General features: G+C 38.8%; 2 protein-coding genes across 2 annotated transcripts; both read left to right on the top strand.

Moving 5' to 3' along the window:
• Window positions 1–425: 425 nt before the first annotated feature.
• On the top strand, window positions 426–1,148 carry LOC122064763. Its single transcript, XM_042628525.1, has one exon. It carries the CDS (start codon window positions 426–428, stop codon window positions 1,146–1,148), a length of 723 nt encoding a protein of 240 aa, XP_042484459.1.
• A 2,364-nt stretch (window positions 1,149–3,512) lies between these two features.
• LOC122063052 (signal peptide peptidase-like 2) lies at window positions 3,513–18,045 on the top strand. The gene is made up of 14 exons (XM_042626713.1): window positions 3,513–3,702; window positions 4,220–4,378; window positions 4,592–4,703; window positions 8,169–8,288; window positions 8,497–8,648; window positions 12,596–12,778; window positions 12,987–13,021; window positions 14,022–14,178; window positions 14,895–14,948; window positions 15,080–15,172; window positions 15,269–15,411; window positions 15,874–15,944; window positions 17,195–17,278; window positions 17,503–18,045. Exons 1-14 carry the CDS (start codon window positions 3,559–3,561, stop codon window positions 17,607–17,609), a joined length of 1,614 nt encoding a protein of 537 aa, XP_042482647.1. The 5' UTR covers window positions 3,513–3,558; the 3' UTR covers window positions 17,610–18,045.
• Window positions 18,046–19,236: the final 1,191 nt, after the last annotated feature.

Raw genomic sequence — 19,236 nt, forward strand, 5'->3', positions numbered from 1 at the left:
CAAAATGGTTTCTTTGAGTGACACGTGTCCTATATTTAATACCAAACTCTTGAAAAAGCGACACGTGCACTACCCTATCCATTGGCCTTCTGTTTAGACCGCTGGTTCCGCCTTTCCTCAGACAGTTTCTTCCTCTCTCTCTCCCTCTCCCTCTCCCTCTCCCTCTCCCTATAATTTCCATTTTCCTCATTCTCCTCTTTGTTTCTCCTCAAAACCCATAACTTCTCGCTCTCCGGCTCATCGTGTCTCCTCTTGATCAGACCTTGTCGGATGAAAAAGCGGGCTAACTCCTCATCGATCATCACTGTTTATTACAGAATCCCAACAGATCATTTCTTAGTTCCTTCCCAATTCTTCATCTCCAGGGAATTCCGAGAAAATCAAACAAATCCCCTTATCAATTCTCCATCTCAGTGCCTCTCAACATGTCTGGGGGAGTTGGTCCAACAGTTAGCGATATCCGTCTTACCAAAGAAGAAGAAGCAGCAGAAGGAAAAGGGCATCTGAAATCGCAAAAACAGAGCACCCGTAGAGGTTTCTTATCATTTCGACAACTCAATGCTCTCGCCATTATAGTCGTCTTCTCAGCAAGTGGAATGGTAGGCATAGCAGATTTAGCTTTCACAGTCTTGAGCCTTATCTATGTGTTCTTCCTGTCAAAAGTCGCCTTCCCTCTTCTGGGTTCTTCCCCTGACCCTCCAGTTTTTGGTCAGAGCAATAAAACTCTGAATCTCTACGTCTCCTTCGCAGCCGTGATTGGGCTTTTCCTCCCAATTGCTTACATCTTCGAGGGAATCTTGGAAGGCGATAAAGAGGGTATCAAAGCAGCCGCTCCTCATGTCTTCCTTCTAGCCAGCCAAGTTTTTATGGAAGGTTTAACATTCAGTGCCGGATTATCGCTTCCGATCAGGGCTTTTGTGCCGGTGTTCTACAATTCGATGAGGATTTTCACGCTTTTCGATTGGTTGAAGTCTGAGATCGAAAAAGTGGGTGAAGGGTCTGGTGGATCGGTCAGGAGAGTTTATTTTGGAAGAGCACTTGCAGTGGCAAATCTTGGGTTTTGGTGCTTTAATCTGTTTGGCTTCTTGTTGCCCGTTTACCTCCCTCTAGCTTTAAAGAAATATTATGGGTACAAGGAGAAGATTTGAAGAAGCTTTGATCTCAACTCTGGTGTTCGAATCCATGGCTTTTTAATGCTTACCAATTATGGATTTCCTAGTGGTTTATTATAGTTAACTGATAAGATGTCGGCTATCTTATTCCCCAATTTCTTGTTTATCTTCTTTTCTTGTTCTTATTATGGATGAGTGGATCATCATCATCCTCTGTAATTTAGTATTGGGTTTACTGAGAACATTAATTTCTAGTATGAACTGGAAGCCTTTCATATTCCTATGAGTCTCATAGACAAGGACTTGGCATCTTTAATATATAATTTTTTTTTTATTTCTTTTTTTTTTTTTTACTTTTTAATTTTTTAAAATTTTTTTTTGGGCAAGTAGCATCTTTAATTGTCAATCTTATGTAAGTTCATGTCTTACGTGCTTTCGATCCCAAAGGGTAGTTGAGTTGGTAAGGGACCTCCTCTTTAGGAGCGTAATTATTCAACCCCGATATGATCCGGTTCATGCGGTTATGGAACAATATAGACCTATAAGATTAGTATGCTGAAGGCTTAGATACAAATCCTAGCTGATTTCATTCTCTAGAATATATATCACCATTATGTTTATGAAGCTTTGAAATTGCCTGCTTCTAATCATCCCACTATGTAGCATCAAATATGGCTGGAGGAAATGTGGATATTTATACTTGTTTTTTCCTTTTTGTTGAAGTTTATTTTTTTATTAAGTATGAAAAAAAAATATTATTCATATAGAGTTCATATGGTCATGGGCGGGCTGCAATCTATGTCTCAACTAAAGAAATATAATCTTAAAGGGTTTTTTGGAAAGTATCAAGACCTATGAGAGTATTTGTGAAGCTTAGGGGGAAGTGAATATTTTTATTTTTTTGCTGTAGTTTGGGTAACAGTCAAATTATTTTCAGTCAAGGGAGGAAAGAGAAAATAGAAAACCCCTATCTACCCGCGATGGATGAAAACTCCTTCACTATGAATTGTAATTGTAGTAAGATAGGCATCATTACAGAGAGGGAGGGATTTTTCGACCTAGTTGGGATGACCGTAAAATTGTGGGTAAACCATTTTCCACGTGCAATTGGCCATATAAAATGTATGAGGATTATGTTTTTCTTCGCCTATGGAGTGGAGAAAACTCTTATCCACAAGTGACATGAGTGCAACCATGTGACATGAGTGCGACCATGTCGTTGCCGAGAGGAGAGGGAAAATAAAAATGATTGGGCTACTCTTTTATCATTAAACTCTCACTTAGGGGTGTCAATTACAAGTTCAATTGAACCCAATTATTCAGAGCCCGAATCGGCCCAACACGATTAATAAGCAATTTTGACAAGTTTATTAGTAGATGGTTCTTAGTGCAAGGGTGCTGTCCAATGGGTGCCCAATTGAGACCAACCGTTTAATAGTCCAACTCGACCCAACATGTTTAAGGTCTATTTATAGCCTGTTTAGAGCCCAATTATTAAGCCTTACATGTTTGAAGTATATTTAGAGATATATGTGTCATTAGTATGTTTAAAACCTAACTAAATCCCATTTAGCCAGATTAAAAGTTGTACTCAATCGATCGTTTATAAATGAAATCATGCCTAACATGTGATAACTGATTACTTAAATAAGCCAATCATGGTGCAAAATCCTAAAATAAAGAAGCCTGATTATACCTGATTAAAATCAACCCAACTTGACCATTTGACACCCCTACTCTCACTTCTACTGTGATTACAGATATGGAGAATCTATTTCCCATGGATATTATTAGAAACTCCGGTCCCACACTTAAAAAAAATTTCCCCTTATTTTAGTTTTAAAAGGGTGAAAAAAAAAAAAAATCTATAGTTGCAACTTAAGAATGTGTGGCCATGACTTAGGATAGCAACTATAAATTCATTTGGGGGTTTTTGGAATATATGCCACGTGATCTATTAAAGAAATGGGTCCCATCCGGCATCAGAAAATTCCGAAGCCATTTTTCTGGTCAATGGTTGGAATAATCACGGATTCTGAGTTTCAACACTTGCACGATTAGATACCAAAAAATTCGTACGGACTAACAAATCACCGTTGCGGGAGGCTTCCTATCGGTCACAAATCTCCAACGTTTTCTACCAAACTCGTACGGCCGCTCTGCTTGTACCACCAACAGGTAATCTGACGAAGTAAAAAAAAAAAAAAAATCCAATAATTGTAAATAATTAAAATTAAGGATCAGTGTCTCTGTGTCACCAATGAAAAGTAAGAAAAGTGGAAATGGGAAAAGGAAGGAATCTTGTCTGATGTGAAGAGAGACGAGTGAGTACTCAAGAAACTCAAATCTGGGCTTGAGGAGGAGGAGGAGGAGGAGAAGGAGAAGGAGGTGGAGGTGGAGGAGGAGGGAGGAGAGGGAGAGGGGAGTTCTGAACTGAAAAGATTCGATGGATTTAAGGAGATTTTTACGGCTAGTTGCTTTCGCTGCTGTGGTTGTTTTTGTTAGTTTTCCTTATTTGGTGTCTGCGGGGGATATCGTTCACGATGACGATGCTCCGAAGAAGCCTGGATGTAACAACAACTTTGTTCTGGTAATAATTGATTTTATTAACTTCTCACTTGGACTTTTTTTTAGTTCTATTTCTTCAAATTCTATGTCTTTGGGTATTTAATTTTCTGGGTTTTCTGTTTTGGGTTGATTTGAAGTGTGGTGCTGCTGCAAAATTAAGAATTTGGTCTCTTTTTGCTTGTTTATGGATATTTTTTAGTTTAATCTGGTTGGGAATTCTCCTGAAAGTTTCTACTTCGTCCCAGCTTCAATCCCTCACCCTCGGATAAAAAAATAAGGGCGTGAAGCTATCTGAACATATTTATTTGAATTTAGAATTCTAGGACCAACAATTCGAAAGGAAATAGTGAATTTAGCTGGAATCTGACATACCCCTTTCAAGCTAATGTTTTTAGTATGGCAAAAAGAAGCCCTTATTTGGTTTCCTCTCAAAGGTCGTTGAAGAGCGGCATACTTAATTTTTGCTTTGTTTAACCTTGATTTTTCATCACTGTATCTTCTACAATTTAACATTTATTCCATTACCTGCTTTTTGTAAGGTTAAAATTCAAACTTGGGTGGATGGCAAAGAAGACAGTGAGTTTGTTGGTGTTGGTGCTCGATTTGGCACTACCATGGAGTCGAAGGAGAAGCATGCAAGTCATACTAAGCTTACTCTATCAGACCCTCCTGATTGTTGCAGCACACCTAAGAATAAGGTTTGTCCTTCCTTTCTTTTTGTCTATTTATGCATGGATTATATAAATACATTTATACATACATATAAAGAAATAGACAGGAGGTACAGGCATGTATAAATACATACATATATACTTGCATATAATGCATGTTTTCTTGTGAGTGGTGGGTTGTAAGGTTTGATCAATTATTACTCTGGGTTTATCTTCTGTAATTTGTGACCTTTCTCTCAGCTTTCTGGAGAAGTCATCCTGGTTGAACGAGGTAACTGTAAATTCACCACAAAGACAAATGTAGCTGAAGCTGCTGGTGCTTCAGCAATCCTAATTATAAATTTTAAGAAAGGTAACCGCATGTCCTTTCTAATACATTTGCTTTCTGGGTTATATTTCTTGGAGGTTCTCCAAATGACTTCTAAAATTGTAGGATACTTCTGAAGTTGTGGCTTTTTTTTTTCTTCTTTTCTTTCCTGTTTGGTGGTGTATTTGGATCTAGTCAGTTCTCATGTTGGTTTTTAAACTTGTACTTTTCATCAACCTGGTTTGGAGGCTGGGTTCTAGTTTCTATGGTCCTGTAGGTAGGGTGATCTGTTAGACTGCATATTAAGTATATTTTCTATGTAGATATGTGTTTATACACATATACTGTAACACTATATCAAACATTGTTGTTTGCAGTATTAAAATATAATTCAAGTGCTCAATTGGGTTGATGTAGGATACGATCAAGTGGCCTGTCGATACATAAGGATCCCCCCCCACCCCAACACACACATTTAATATACAAGATGTTACAAAGGGATTGATATTGTTAACACTAGGCCAAAGTTTGGCCTGTTAATATACCTTGTTGGCCATTTAGGTTACCAACTTACATAACCTATGGTCACCTATGTTATCACTCTGTGTCGCTGGGTTGTGCCCCCTTTTAGATGGGGTTTCCTCACATTTTTCAGTTCTTAGTTTTGTTTGGAGCTCTATTTAGTTGTAGTTTCATATGTTTGGGTCTTGTTTCACTTTGCAAACAATGAATCATAGTTCAGTTGCGACTAATGAGTTCTAATAATAAAGAGAATGGACACTCAATATTCAAATACACACACACATTTCAATGAGAAGAAAATTCTTGCTACTGCCTTTGAGAAATTGTGCAGAGTATGCAGACTGCAGAACTGTAATTAGCATTTGAGCTATTGAACTAGAGACGAAATCTAGTTAGTCACATCTAGGGTTTCTTTTTGCCCTCTTATGTTCTTAGCCTTGTAAGAGAAGAGAACAAAAGAGAGAGAGAGAGCTGTGATTTTGGAACCTTGGGAGTCCTGATCTATTTGATTTGGCTGCCCTTCTTCACAAAATAGAACAAAATAGGAAACTAATACTAATTGCTAACTCATAACTGTACTTAGTCCTAATAGGACTAGGATAGTCCTAATGGGACTAGGAAAACCCAAGGGAGGAGTCTACGACTTGCGCTAGACTCCTCCTTCCTAACGATAGACTTCTAACAAGCCCAATTTGTTATCTTCTTCTGAAAATTCTTCACGCATTACCCAACTTGATTACTCATTCAACCCCATCTATAACCTAACACCAGAATTCTAAACCCTAGCCTCTTCAACCTTTGTTGACTACCACTCGGGGAAGGCTCAAGGTGGGCATCTTCAACCCTCAAACTGGGGAAAAGCGAGACTCCCCCACCAGTCTAGAGTGGATAACTTCGGGATTTTTTTGCTGAATTTTACTTTATTCCATAACCCTGCCTTACAAAAGAAAATGAAATTCCCCTGATACAATCAATATGTTTCCCTTTCATTTTGGTAGGCTTCGCCCCTGTGGATGAGCTGATCATAGAGCACCGTTGCATGTAAATGACCTACTCTCTCCCTATGGTCAACCTGCTCATAGACCAGTCTCTCCTGGTGGTCGAGCTTATCGTAGAACACTGTTGTGCGCTAGCATGCTTTTTGTTTGACATCATATGGCTTTCTATCTATGGATTGAGCCATTACCATGGAGCTAAGTTGTTCAGAACTTAATTGACCGCTTCTATAGATAAGGTGGAGTGCCCTTCCGCTTTGTTGGATTGATGGTAGTTCTGGAGATTTATAACCCCCCTCCCCGACATTTTTGACATAATGGTTAATGGTTACTGCTCCCATGGTTAGCATGTGTCTCCCTGGGTCATACTTTAGTATCACATTGTAGACCCCCACCCAAGTCTGTGTTCCTTATCAGTGAACCGATCTATTAATTACATCCATTGCCAAAAACAAAGTGGCTTGCTTCTTTCAAGCCGCATTGGAAAGGAGGGATAAAAACTTCTCTTAAGGCCGCGACTAGGGTTGGTTGGGTAAAATGAAATTTCAATAACGATAAAAAAGGTCTTTATGTCTCGTTACCGAGGACCTCGTTTAAGAAAAAAAACACATTATCTGGGTGCTTTACCAGGATTAACTGGTAAAAGGCCCAAAGCCTAGTGCGGATCCATAATATGCATATAGAAATTATTGCAAGTCAAATAACATCAAACATATTGGTTTCAGAAGATGGATGTCAAATAACATCAAACATATTGGTTTCAGAAGATGGATGTCGGGCCACTAGGACCCTTCATACTTCATCTGGCCATCAATTGTTGTCTATAAACCTCAGACTAACATGTTTTTACCTTAACCTATCAATATTGTAAATCCCTTCAAGTCCATTTTTTCTTGAAACTCTGATTTCTTACCTCTTGATTTCTCAGTCAAGCCACTGAAACCTTGTTTTAATTAATGCTTCAGTGAATGAAGCCCAAACCAATATCAACTTTAGATCATCACATATCTTAGTGTTGCCCTTCAAAACCTTAACTCCTGACTTGATGAATCAGCTTTTGTAACTCATGAACTTGAATTTCCTAAGCTTGTAAATATTTTTTATTGTTTTCCTTGGCACATTTCAGTCATCATACATTCTCCTTTATTCTGTTTTAGAAAGATAAATTGTTAAAGAAATAAGCTTCTTCACTGAAAATGTTGAACTGCCTACCCCTTTTTTGAAGTTTTCTATCTTCTCTTCTCTTTGAATGTTGTTAGCTCTACGGTTGTAGCAGTGTGATTTCTTGGACCATTTTGGCTCTCCTCAAGTGTAACTCAATCTCAAGTTCTCCTCCTTCATGGAAACATAAGACCCAAAATTATGTCTTAGTCCGGATGAGCTGCCCATTCAATTGGAGGACTAGATCTGCCAATGATGTGGCAGACCACCTAGCCAAGCAGGGGGCAAATAGGCTAACAGGGAGATTTGGGACTTTTGACTGTTCTGTGATTACCATTAGAGGGTCATCATTCAGGGATATGGATTCTGTAATCTTGGGTTTGGGGTTTCATGTCTTTGCTATCTTCTTTGTAATGATCTGATTTTGTATTGGTCCTTTGGAAGTTTTTCTCTCATCAATCAATTCTTTCTCTGTCCTTGTAAATTTTTCTCTCATCAATTAATTTTCTTTCTCTGTAATCCGTAATAAAAACATGGGAGGTGTTTCCTGCCACTGTAGTGCAGGCTATGTGGGCAGGGAGAGGTAATGAGGGCCCCTATCAGTTCTATCAATAGGGGGCAGAGAGGTCATTTCATGTAGGGAGGAGAGAGAGAAAGAGAGAGGGTGCTAGCGGAGGCTAGGCCCCTGGCAGGAATCATTGCGCATAAAAATATTATGTCTTAGCCACTTTCCACGATTACTAGTATATTGTTAACGGAGTAACGCACAACACTATAGGATTTTCTGGTGCCGGTTGAGAACTAAAGCTGTTTTCTTCTTTTTATTCTGCAGAGCTCTACAAAATGGTCTGTGATCCCAATGAAACAGATCTCGATATACAAATACCGGCAGTGATGCTTCCACAAGATGCAGGTGCAAGCTTGCAGAACCGTCTAAAAGGCAATTCCTCAGGTAAAAATTTCTCCAATCCTGCATGGGGTCACACAGAATTTTGTTCTTTCATTAATTATATGATGCTTGAATTTACCTTCTTTTCTTTACTGATGGTATAGATCTTGTTCCATTTCCTGATAATATTTCATTTGGTATTTCATCTGCTCTCACTTTTCTCTTGGTGCTGTTAGCTACTAGATTTTCTAATGGTTCGAGGTTCCATCAGTTGCTGTGCAGCTATACTCACCACAACGTCCGTTGGTCGATATAGCAGAGGTATTTTTATGGCTTATGGCAGTTGGTACTATCTTGTGTGCATCTTATTGGTCTGCATGGAGTGCCAGAGAAGCAGCAATTGAGCAGGATAAGCTATTGAAGGTTTGCATCCCCCTGCCCCATTTCCCCCCCCTATTAATAACAATTTATTGGAGGTGGAAGAATATAAAGAGTAAACAGGGCTTAGAGACAAGGCAACCTCTGGCTAGTATAGAACAGCAACAAACAAAGAGACTCCTTCACGCCACTAGCGACTCATTAAGGAACAGAATCCATAACAGTTTCTAGGCCGCACAACATCCTTCTTTGCTAATAAATCAACCATCTCATTTACAGAAGAACAATCCTGACTGGAAGCGAAATACCTTATAGAGCTGTCAATGGATTGAATTTTGATATGAACCTACTACCTGGCCCGATAATAACTTAGTATTAAGACTTTGATTTCATCCAACGTTGATCCAATCCGATTGGGGATCATCCATTAAATAAATGGATCAAATTCGAATTTAGACTAATCTGATCTGTTCCTTTTGTTTTTTGTCGTTCTTAAATGGACCAACCTTAATAATTCTCTCCCTCATTTCTTCAGTGGACCACCTTCTTCCTCTGGAAATCTGGTGAGTTCCTTCCTCTCTCTCTCTCTCTCTTCCATCATCTCCTCGCTTACCCATTATGGCTGTCTCTAGGTATTATTGTTTGTTCTTTCTTCTCTCATCTCTCTTTGTCGGAGACTCCGGTGATCATCTTTTTCTTACCTGTTGAATTCTGATCTGGAAGAGTTCAGTCTGTTAGCAAAACTCTCTTGACTGATTTCAAGGTATTGCTTGTTAGCTAGTTGAGCGGATTGTACATGGGTAGATTTGGTTTTATCTTTTACCTCATTTGTAAGGACCTTCTCTTCAATTTTATGCTGCAGTTTTGTCACTTTGTGCATATTTGTAGATGCTACTTCTGGGTAGGGTTGCCTGCAATTCTTGTTTCTCCTTGTCTGATCGGGTTGGATTTTGTTGTGTTGGGTTCAAACAATGTAGTCCCCAGTTGGCTGGGGAGGCTGCGAAAAATCGCACCAACACCAAAACAAAAACCCTAGCAGGATCTCCAGCGGCTGCTTCACAGCCATGCTGCTCCCCCGCCTCTCTCTCTCTCTCTCTCTCTCTCTCTCTCTCTCTTCTTCCTCCTCACCTCCCTTTCTTTGCTTCTTCATCTTTACATGGAGCATCATCGGTTGGAGTTGCGACTTGGCCGCCAACCCGTCGGTCACCATCCCCCCTAGGCTTGTCTAATCTTGTTTTGTTTCCTCTAGTTCCGATCACCTACTCTCTCCCCAGTCTCCGTCTTGCATCGCCTCCGCTTGGTCACCAGCTAGCCCCGCAAGGCCAGCCACCGCCTGAAGTGCCTAACTCTCTTGGCTAACACCAATTTGCTGCCAGTTGCATGACCAGCAGCCTGCCAGGCCCCCATCTATGCTCGGCTGGTTGCTGCTTTGTTGTTACCCTCCGCAAGGCCAACACCCTCCATCGTGGCTGTCACCTCTGCTAGGTTGTGGCCCTCCACAAGGCCAGCGCCCCACCGCCATGGATTCCCTCTTGACGGCTCTTAACGGCGGTGTTCTTTTGGCGGCTAAGAAGATGAAGAGATGAGATAGGTTGTTAGGGTTTGTGGAACCCTAGTTGGTTTTTACTTGGTTGCCCTTACTTGTAATGGGCTTCCTTGTTTTGTCTTTAGCCCATGTGGGCTTCAGTTGTAAGGGGCAGTGGCCTTGGAAGCAGTTCTTTGTGGGATTTTTACCCTTTTGGTTTTGTAATTTCCCCTTTGGGGTATATTTTCCCTCCCCCTACTTTTAAATTTTAATGCATTGAAGTATTCACCAAAAAAAATGTATTCTGATGTATGCTCTTAGTTGCCATGTTAGCAACTTATTTAATAAATTATTATGGTTTTTCTCTGATCACTTCTTGATTCTGGGTTTTCTCACCTGTGATGTAAGTACTCGGATTGGATCGGATATATGGTATCTTTATTGGGTACTGGATTTGGTCAGTGTTTTAGAGATCTGTCAGATCACTGTTTCCCTTAACGTATTTGAATCGGATTATGAGTGATCTAACTCAAATCCGTTCCTTTGACAGCCGTAACACAAATGGATCTGATGAGATTTGCCAAGGTCCTTGATTTCAAATTCTTGGCCCAGATAAGTTTTGAGACGAGAGATTTCCTCAGTGTCATTGCTAGCAACAATAATGTCGTTAACATAGACAATGAGGATGGCAATTTTGGAACCAGAATGCTTGATGAACAATGTGTGATCAGCAAGACTTTGAGTGCATCCTACAAACACCACAGATTTATGGAATCTCCCAAACCATACACAAGGAGATGCTTTAACCCATATAAAGCACGCCTGAGTTTGGAAACTTTCCCTGTAATTTTAGGACATGAAAATTCAAGAGGCACATCTATATACACTTCTTCAAGCTCTCCATAAAGAAATGCATTTTTCACGTCAAGCTGTTGCAATTCTCATCCTTGGTTGACTACATGAAAGGATCACACTAATAGTATTCATCTTTGCAATAGGGGCAAACGTCTCTTGATAATCAAAGCCATAGGAAAGGATCATGGCTAAGCACCTGAGCACAAAGCTGATCATACTCAACATTGAGGCCAACCAAAAAATCATAGACCTGAAACTTCTCTTCCTGCTTCTGAAACTGGGTGGCATCAGCAGTACATATAGCCTGGAAAGTGTCATAGAAATACAATTCCTGCCACAAACTCTGTAACTCAGAATAATATTGAGAGAGGGTGAGATGAGAGATCCTGTTGTTTGGTTTCATGAAGCTTCTTGCCCAATTCATAAACCTGAAAATCATTCCCAACTTGAGAATATGTATCCTGAGCAGCCTCTAAATCTTGGCAGCAATATCCGACAACAGATAACCCTTAGCAATCTGGGGTTGCATTTGGTTGAGTAGAAACGTCATCACCAATGAGTTATCAGAGCTCCACTTTTCTCCATGAAACACCAACAGCAGTAGGATTTGCCGTTTCGCCTGTAATATATCCAACATACCTGCAGGAATCGATGGAGAGGTAATAGGAACATGACCACGTCAAATAATTGCTCCCATCTAAGCAAATGGAGCTCATAGAGAGCTCATAGGAACGAAGGGAAAGTCTGATGGGTCCCAATCCCTTCAGATCCAGTCAATGTGTTGGTAATTTCAGACATAATTACCACTCAGTAGAAGCACGTAGAGAAGAAGACAAGTGGCTGGAAGAAACCACAGACCATAAAGGTACCCAATTGCATACAACACCACCAACAAAGTTAGGGAAATAAAACCCTGAGTGAAAAAATCGATTAGGGAAAAAACCCTAAAAATAGATTTTTGGAGAAAAAACTGACATGCTCTTGAAAAATGGCTAACACAAGCCACTGATCAGGAAGACAACAACCACAGGCAGCAGCATCAATGAGAAACATGAGAAACTATGTATCGAACAGAGATAAAAACCCTGACATAAAAAATCGATAGGGGTGAGAAACCCTAAAAAATCGATATAAAGATGAATGGGTCTCTAGATCATTGGGAAGAAGGGATCTGGGAGCCCAAGATGGAGAGACTAGTGGAGAGCCCTCAATGGTTTAAGAAGCTACCACAGAGAGAGATGGGCCCCTAGGGCGTGGATCCCCAAAGGGATTTTGGCTCCATACCAGTATTGATTATGGGGTATGAATTGGTGAAGTTGGGGCCAATGTTTGATAAGAATGCTGCTTATTGATAGCCCAGCCGGTTTTGAAAACCTTTCTCTATCACTGACTGGTATAGCTCTATTGGTGTGTCGACTCTGACAACCCTCTTTATTTATAATAAGTGAAATATGTACAAGTTACAAGTATGCTCTCGTAGGACAGAAAAACCCTTATACCCATATTACAACGGAGTTAATCTCCAAAGAAGCTTTGTTTTCCTTTGGAGGGGTTGTATCTATCATTTCACTGGTTTCTTGATTTCATAGATAAATTGGTTTTTTGGTTGCAGGATGACAAGGAAGAATTTGTAATTGATGAAGACACAGGTGGTAGTGGTGTTGTGGACATCAACTCAACATCAGCAGTCCTTTTTGTTGTGATTGCTTCGTGCTTTTTGGTTATGTTTTACAAGCTCATGTCCTTCTGGTTCGTGGAGATTTTGGTGGTTCTATTTTGTATTGGTGGCGTAGAGGTGTGTTACTCTTTTCATTCCATGCTTTATGTGTGATGACATGAGCTGGATGTAGACAATGTCATCATTACTTATTTATGCAGTTTATGTCAAGAGTTCTCTGACATGATTATAGAAGTGAGGGCTGGAACACCAACCTCTGGTTATCTCATTTGCTAACTTATTCTTCAAAATTAAGACTGAATCTTTCAGTTTCCTGTGCTTCCAGGGTCTTCAAACTTGCTTGGTGGCTTTGTTATCAAGGTATTTTAATGTTCTCCTATTCCTTTCATTTTCATGTACTTGTTAATTGTTATATTGCAACCGGGGTCATCTGATGCCAAAAAACAGCTACAGTATTCCCTCTCTTGTTAACTCTATGATGAATGCATGGGTCGTTAGAGGTTTGGATTATCAACTTTCAATGTCTTCTGCTGTTATTGTGTTTTATCTGTTTCCAAATGGTATTCTGACTTCCAGTCATTCCTTAATAGTGGTGTTGATATACCTCCAACTTGGAATCTTGCGCAAATATTTCTCAAATCTGGAAAATCATCATTGTAGATGCGTTGAAGTAGGCCCCAACACCTCGTTCCACAAAAAACTGGAGGTGATTTGGCCAAAAATACCTTGTTTGGGGTTTTCTACCAAAATTTCCCACTTTTGGTTGAAACTCTCGAAATTTATAATTGTATTTATATTACTGTCTGGAATGATACCGATGGTTGACATATTTCCTAAATTTTGGCTGAAATGCCAAAATTTTGATAAGAAAATTGTGTACCTGCAGAGTCGCACTCGTTTGGTTTTGACCTTCATGGAAACAAAAATAATTGCAAAATTTTGGTCATTTCGACCGAAATCTCGAACCATTGCTAAAGGTCTAAAGTTCTATCCCTTGTTGATCGGCATTAGCAAACTTTTTTAATTCCAAGGTGGGATATTCGTTGTTGGTTCAATGGATATTTATGGAAATTTCAAGAGCTTGATCCTTTTATATTTGAATGTGGAACTTATATTTGGTTCAGATAATCGGTAGAGTTTAATATTTATTCATTAAACAATGTGAGAAGCGCATGTGCATTTCTTTACTTACAAACAATGATGAGATTTTGTGTGAATGGAGAAAGGAGGTATGTGCTTAAAGATGTTTTCCATCATATATACTTGCTTGATTTGCTCTTTTATAGGGTGCTCTGTTGTTGTATCAACTTACATAAAAATTTGTGACTGTCTAGAAGTGACTAAGGATATGAACTTTCAGGTGGTTCAAACGTGCTGGAGAAACATTTATTAAAGTGCCTTTCTTTGGAGCTGTTTCTTACCTTACGTTGGCTGTTACTCCGTTCTGCATAGCATTTTCTGTTGTTTGGGCTGTGTACCGCCGCATCTCCTTTGCTTGGATAGGTCAAGATGTCCTTGTAAGATTAATGCGTCTTGTTATTATAGTCTAGGTTCTTTCTGATTTATATTTTCCCCCGAGTTCTATAGAAACATCAGATGTTCTTGACTTAAACTTGTATAAGCCCCTCATCTGTTTCTTCTAATTATTTTTTAGCATATCAAACCAGCGTATGAACATGAGGGCAATATTTTTTCCTTTGTAGATAGAAATGGAGGAAATTGTCTTTAAGCGCCATTGTGCACCAAGAAATAATCTATGAAAATCATTTGACATTCTTAGAATTGCTTAATTGACATCAATAGTACCAATAATGGTGCTGGATGCTTCAAGGGAATGTTTGGAACAAAATGGTCCAGCTTCAGCGCGGCTGTCTCCCCCATCCGCCCCCTCAAATCATACATTTTTATTTGTTTTTGTATGAAAAGAAAAAGTCAACTTCATAATTTATAAGCTAACGATTTTCATATTATTAAAATATCCCTAGCTTTAATATGTGAGGGAAAGGAATAGATTGCTAGTATCGAACGCATTGGTTGGGGTGCTTACATTTATCCAGTGTCCTGGATTTGAGGAAAGACTTGTATCCTCAATTTTGTCAATTTTATTATCTATTTCTGGGCATCATAGAAGAAAGCATAAATAAAGCTGAGATTTATGTTTTATCACTATGCCTTCAATGACTCCGAAGCTCTATGGTTCTCCTAATGTTCTCTCTTTTTCACTTTCAATCAGGGGATTGCGCTGATAATTACTGTTCTTCAGATTGTTCATGTACCTAATCTCAAGGTGATGGTTCCGACTTTAGACTTACTCCAACCTATGATGTACATAAATCATAGGGGACTTGATTGATGATTATATCCCAAATGGAATTGATAGTTGTTTTCCATGATTTCTAATCTTGTTGGGGAAATCAGGTGGGCACAGTGCTTCTCAGTTGTGCTTTCTTGTATGACATCTTCTGGGTTTTTGTTTCTAAGATGTGGTTCCATGAAAGTGTAATGATTGTGGTAAGTTATTCTTCAAAATCTTTTGCAGAATGCTGGGTAGTTGATGGTTTTTAAGGATTTTGAATTAGCAATTATTTATTGCTTGTTTACTTGTAGGTCGCCCGTGGTGATAGAAGTGGTGAGGATGGTATTCCAATGTTACTGAAGATCCCACGCATGTTTGATCCCTGGGGGGGTTACAGTATTATTGGTTTTGGTGACATCCTTATACCGGGGTTGCTAATTGCTTTTTCATTGAGGTACACTCTCGAACCTGTCTTGAACATGTATGGTGCTTCTAATGTAGCCAGTAGCATGGTTTATTCTGCCATGTAAGGGCTGAAATATGGCAGGTCTAGACAGTCCATCTGATAAGATGTCCTCTAGATCATTGATGTTGACAACGTCCTCATTCGTGAACAAAACATATTGAACCATCTCTTTCCTTTTCTTGTCAGCCTAAATGCTCGTGTGGAAAATGTATGATGGTATCCTGAGTGAATTCTATCCAGAACAGACCTCCTTAGCCTCCTCTCTGAGGTTTAGTTTTTAAAATGGAAGGATTCTTTTCTTGTTCTACCGGCCAACCTTTCTATTCTTGCTCAATTTTCTCATTTGTTTTAGACAAATTGAGGAAAAGAATCTGTTTTGGTTATTAACTGTTTGTCATTCAGATCAACTATTATCTGTTTCTAGTTCAAATTAATAGTGGATCTTTGCAGGTATGATTGGCTGGCAAAGAAGAATCTTCGAGCTGGATATTTCCTGTGGTCTATGATCGCATATGGTTCAGGTACTCAACTCATTGATGCCTTCTCCTAACTACCTTTGGACTGGAGACATGCATCCTGTACCACTATTTACAATCTCATTCTATCTAGGTCCATGTCTAACTGATTACTGATGGGGCCATGGAAGAATCTTATCTTACAATTTGCAGGCCTAAATAGTAGAAAATAAAGATGAGGTTATAGGTTTCCTAGAAAGGACAAATTAATTCCAAGGATAATAAAACATGATAGGAAAGGGGGTTGAAATCAAAATTATGATTTATGGCTTTATAGTATTTAGGGAAATAAAATGCAAAATGACATGAGGTTCAAACAAGAGTTAGGGTTTGTTAACAGTAGTTGATTTGTGAACTAAGATTTAGTGGAACTAGAGGGGAAAAAAAAAAATCAGATTTGAATTTCGATACAAGAAAGAAAACAGAATTATCTCTAGAATTCATAGAGGAGGCGAACGTGGAGATTAAGGAAAACAAGTGAGGACAAGACAAAGAAAGAAGCTAATGAACGAAGATTCTATGAAGATTTCACTTATGAGGTTGCTTCAATTCCAAAACAAAATAGTATTAATCTTCTATCATATATATGTTTGTAGTACATGTAAATTCTCACTAAGGACCTATGTTATTAAGGTGCTTGCAAAACAGAATTATCTCTAGAATTCATAGAGGAGTAGAACGTGGAGATTAAGGAAAACAAGTGAGGACAAGACAAAGAAAGAAGCTAATGAACGAAGATCTATGGAGATTTCACTTATGAGGTTGCTTCAATTCCAAAACAAGATACTATTAATCTTCTATCATATATATATATATATATATATGTTTGTAGTACATGTAAATTCTCACTAAGGAGCTATGTTATTAAGGTGCTTGCCCCAGGCATGTACTTCACGACTCAACTGCGAGGCACACTCTTATGCTTTGTCTGGCATCCACATGTACTACTTCAATAGTTGTGTTTGCAAATGATAGATGTCTGCATGTTTAATATTTTGCATGGCTGCTTGCATAAAATGTAAGATGAAAAATCAAGATGTACTAAAAATATAGAAGTTGTGATTTACTAGAAATAACATTAAAAAAGAAGACAAATATACTGGAAAAATAAAACATAAGATTAAGCAGCCCTTAAAAACCATTAATATTGCTAAGAATTTATTTTTCAATTTGATGCATTTCGTCATGATTTTGGTTCTGTAATCCTCTGCAAGTCAGCTCGTAGAATAACAGTTCAAAATGCTTGGGATTCACAGGTCTCCTCATTACGTATGTGGCTTTGAATTTGATGGATGGACATGGCCAGCCAGCACTTCTTTACATTGTTCCTTTCATGCTTGGTGAGTCCAAACAGATCTTCCAATGATCAGTTAGTTAATTTCCAAGCGACCATTAATGCCCTGCAAATAATTTGCTGGGTCTCACTCTCCACGATTGTTGACTGTAGCTGTAATTGCATGTCGAACATTATGCTCGACAGTCATAAAGCCTAACTCAAGTAGAAGAGAGAGACCTTTTTTGTTTTTGTTTTTGGGAAGTCTAAATCTTTTGCTGTTTGACGCAGGCACCTTCTTAACATTGGGGAAGAAGAGAGGTGACCTCAAGATCCTATGGACGAGGGGAGAACCTGGGAGGCCTTGCCCACATTTTCAGGTGCAACCCACTCAATGAAGTGAAGAGAAGCTAGTGAATTGCTTTGTATAATAGAAGGGTGGATGTAGTAACATAACAGCTGACCTAAGTGTGATGAATTGCAATGTAAGGATAGAAAATATCAAAAGTTGTTACTGTATGTAGACGCGACTCTGAAGGATGTTTAATAGCATTACACAGGTGTGAAACTTCAATCAGGGTACCAGCCTTTAAGAGGTTTAGCAGAATTTTTCTGTTGTCAACCATTGCTTCCAAGGCTTTTGAATGCTTGTAACCTGAGAGTGGTTAAAGAAATAGGAATCTATCTACATTTCATAGTTGTCATGGCGTCTGAGCGACCAAAGGCTTTGGAAAGGGCCTGGTCGCAAAGCGACAAAGGTGAGCTTGTAATTTTGTCAATCATACAATTCCCAGATTTGGAAACTGTGGCAATCATATGATAGAATTTTTTTCAGTCTCAGTTTACAACCTTTATCTTTATTGATGTAACCAGGTGAGCTTTGATAAGAACATATCCCAATTTAGTAGAAAGCTGGTAATCTTACTCTTGATACTTTCACCTAGTATTGTTGAGGAATTTGTTTTGAAATTTGATACTTAAAGATATACTAGATTGGGTCACCTGATCCACATTAGCCCCCTCTTGAACAGACATAATTAGGAGCAGCCTCAGCCGATTCAGTCGATCCAATTTTGATTTTGAAACCATCCTCCAGAGTCAATTCCATTACCCCTCCAATGATTCTTGCCACCTACTCATCTCTGGGGAAATGTACTTCTTATGTTCTATTGATGGGATTGTCTGGACACCTCTCTTATAGGAAAAAGAAAGTTATCTATTCACCTAGCCCCCGTGCCTAGAGAAGGCGCATGAAATTATTGCCCTGCCCTTTGTGAAATCAAATCTCCCATTCATGTCTCAGATCCAAATCCTTTTTAGCAATTGGGATACCCAATGAGGCATCCGACGGTTGGGAAGACCTGAACATGCACCCCTAGCCCCCCCTAGATGTTGGATATTTCAATGGATGTCCTAATGACTGGAGATGATCTTTTTCCTTCATGTTGATGCTTCTATACACCTGTTCATTGCCCTCGTGATGGTGCAAGGGTCACACAACCAGGCAATCTCTTGTCTTTACAATTCATAACTTTATATTTGATTGTACTTTGACTTATTTACATTTTTTTTAATTTAAGGGAAAAAATAATCTTTTCAAAATAATTTTAAAATATACATATCATTATGTCATTTTCAAGAGCAAGAGCAATCATTTTATAGTACAATTTTCGAATACACACTACACACGAGAAATGATAAGATTTTATTTTCACTTGAAAAAAATAATATACAAAGTATTTGACACCAGTCTTAAGACCTCAATATATATATAAAAAAGAAAACCCTTTTATCAACAAATAGTTCCACTCAAATTGGTTGGACGTGCAACAATAATAGACATGGCAATCAAACCAATGGTTCCTTTTGGTTTCATATAAATGTGTCCAAATACTTCACCCTAAAAAAAAAAAAAAAAGTGTCCAAATACCACAAATGAGATGATCAAAATAGACCTTTCTAGAGGGCTTATTCAGGAAATTGAGGCCAAAATTATGAACCAGAGGAGGAGGAACGAACACATTT

This window comes from Macadamia integrifolia, chromosome 2 (genome assembly GCF_013358625.1).
Source record: "Macadamia integrifolia cultivar HAES 741 chromosome 2, SCU_Mint_v3, whole genome shotgun sequence".
NCBI lineage: Eukaryota > Viridiplantae > Streptophyta > Magnoliopsida > Proteales > Proteaceae > Macadamia > Macadamia integrifolia.

Excerpts from the sequence above, each read along its gene's own strand:
- LOC122064763 (XM_042628525.1), top strand. The coding sequence starts at position 426 with ATGTCTGGGGGAGTTGGTCCAACAGTTAGCGATATCCGTCTTACCAAA.
- LOC122063052 (XM_042626713.1), top strand. The coding sequence starts at position 3,559 with ATGGATTTAAGGAGATTTTTACGGCTAGTTGCTTTCGCTGCTGTGGTT. Across the intron at positions 8,289-8,496 it reads TCTAAAAGGCAATTCCTCAG|TTGCTGTGCAGCTATACTCA; the intron begins GTAAAAATTTCT and ends AGGTTCCATCAG. Across the intron at positions 15,412-15,873 it reads CTAATTGCTTTTTCATTGAG|GTATGATTGGCTGGCAAAGA; the intron begins GTACACTCTCGA and ends GGATCTTTGCAG.